Source organism: Arachis ipaensis, chromosome B06 (genome assembly GCF_000816755.2).
Source record: "Arachis ipaensis cultivar K30076 chromosome B06, Araip1.1, whole genome shotgun sequence".
NCBI classification, from domain to species: Eukaryota; Viridiplantae; Streptophyta; class Magnoliopsida; order Fabales; family Fabaceae; genus Arachis; species Arachis ipaensis.
The window spans coordinates 136,392,318-136,394,451 of NC_029790.2; the positions used below are offsets into that span (position 1 = coordinate 136,392,318).

The 2,134-nt window shown below is 39.2% G+C and overlaps 1 protein-coding gene across 1 annotated transcript in view; it reads left to right on the top strand.

Moving 5' to 3' along the window:
* The window catches only part of LOC107605709 (B3 domain-containing protein Os01g0723500), a gene marked incomplete in the record, with an annotated part of 4,362 nt that continues 3,779 nt past the window's right edge, over positions 1,552-2,134 (top strand). The window contains 2 exon segments of the mRNA XM_016307673.2: positions 1,552-1,768; positions 1,897-2,130. Of these exon segments, the coding sequence (XP_016163159.1) occupies positions 2,041-2,130 (90 nt within the window).

Here is a 2,134-nt window from a genome sequence, read left to right on the forward strand (position 1 = left end):
ATAAATAAAGTTAATAACTAAAAGAAGAATAAAAACAAAAAATGAAAAAAGTGTTTAAAAATTCTATAATTATTAATTTTATAATAGTAATTACACTTTTATTTAATAAAAAAAAGAAAAATAAAAATCTTCGGCCCAGCGGACCGGCCCGCCCCGCCCCGCCAAAACCCGCCAATTTGACGGTGCGGGTTTGGCGGGCTTTTTTAATTTGGCAGGCTCCAAATCCTAGTCCGACCCACCTTTTTTAGCGGGTTTAGCGGATCGGCCCGACGGGCTCGACCCGTTTTGCCACCCCTAGTGATCGCCATGACCCAACCTTTCAAAGTCACTCCTGCACATAAACTGGGACTCAATTTGTGAGAAAAAAGACACAAGGAAAGAATTGGTTAGAGTTAAAGATGAGGAATAAATGCTTGTGACTGATGGTGGCATTGGTAGAGCTGTGGATAACTATAGCACCGGGATAGTGATTATTGGTTAAGGATCTATGCGACTTTGGGAAGGTTGAGGAAGATAGAAGGTTGATTGTATCAAACACCTATGGACACTAAACGACGTCGTATCAAGACCTGGAGGCTATTGAATCAAAACGGCGTCGTTTTGTTACTGTGCCACGTGGGTACTTAACGGAACACGTCACCCAACGTTAGCCAGCTCAGCAGACGAGATGACGGAAGGACTAACGTGGTCATATCCATCATCTTTCGGGGACGATTTTGATTAACTTTATCTTTCGGGAATTCATATGGAGATCGAGGTATCTTTCAGGGACGATTTTGACTATTAACTCTTCTGATTAAAGCATTGTGACATTTGCAGGAAGGTCTGGACTTAGATATGCTCTTGAATGAGATCTCGGAGTCTGTTTCCACTATCACACGGCGCATTCTCATATGCCACGCCATATTAAGTCCATGAAGAATTTTCCATAGTTCAGCTTCATCGATGCTACATTGCCCAAAATTCGCCATCAATCCTCCTATCCACGCCCCAAGGTATATTCTGATTAGTTCTCCACACCCCATATTTCTTTATGTATTTTGTTGTGCACCATCTATATTAAATTTAACCCAATCTTTAAGAGAAAATTCTCATTTAATTTGAATCTGAGTTCTGATTTGTTTGTGTTGTATGAACTTTTTTTTGTTGAATGCTCCTTTACTGTTTACAATATGGGACTAATATAACTTATAATTTAAAAAAATTGGCACTTCGCAGTTGGCACCCAAGTTTAAGAAGTCAACCCAACTAAAGAGAAATCCCAAATTGAGAAAATATCTGTGTTTATAATGTAAGTATGTAACAAAAAATAACCCTCGTATTAGAATAAGCATTCACCTCCTCGTTTTTTACATGTACAGTAAGAACCTGCTACAGTAGCATAGGACGCTGATGAACCATTTACATCTCCATACACTTACCTCCACGTGGCACAGTGAACCTGATTCTCACGCGCCCCCTGCTGCATGATGCATGCTTGCCGATAGCTAAACGGCGTCGTTTCATTTGAAGTGAATTACACGCGCCCGCACTGCATTTTACAAAATAGCAGGCAAGAAAAACTCGATGAAGCAGCATAGACTGTGGCATACCGCATACGATTACGAACGAGACCCAAATGAAAAAAATTGAAATAATCAAAGAGAAATGACCAAACTCAAGGTTGCTCCATAGATTTCCCAAAAGGGAAGAATTTTTCTTTTTTAATTTAGAAAAAACAGTTTCACACTTCGTGTTAGGGTTTCTCAATTTCGCTTTGGAACCTAAGGTATGCAATTTTCTTTTACATATATATATATTGCTGATTTCTATTCGTTTTTCTGTAAATCGTTCGCATTTTGTTCTAGTTGGCTAGATTAGCTTTGATCGTCTTCTGATTTTTTTTTCCCTTTTCAGGTGCTGTGTGTGGTTATTGATGTTGAGAAAGATCAACATTGTAGCTTGAATTTTAACAAGAAGGGAGAGAAAGAAGAGGAAGAAGAGGAAGAAGAAGAAGAAGAAAGAGTTAGGGATTGTGAATTGAATGTTTGATTTTTGTGAATGGCCTGCGAGAGCTGTGGCTGTGAAGGGAACTTGAATGTGAGAAAGCCTCAGTTCTATGAGTTTTATTCTTCCACTCCTGAGAAGCTGGTAA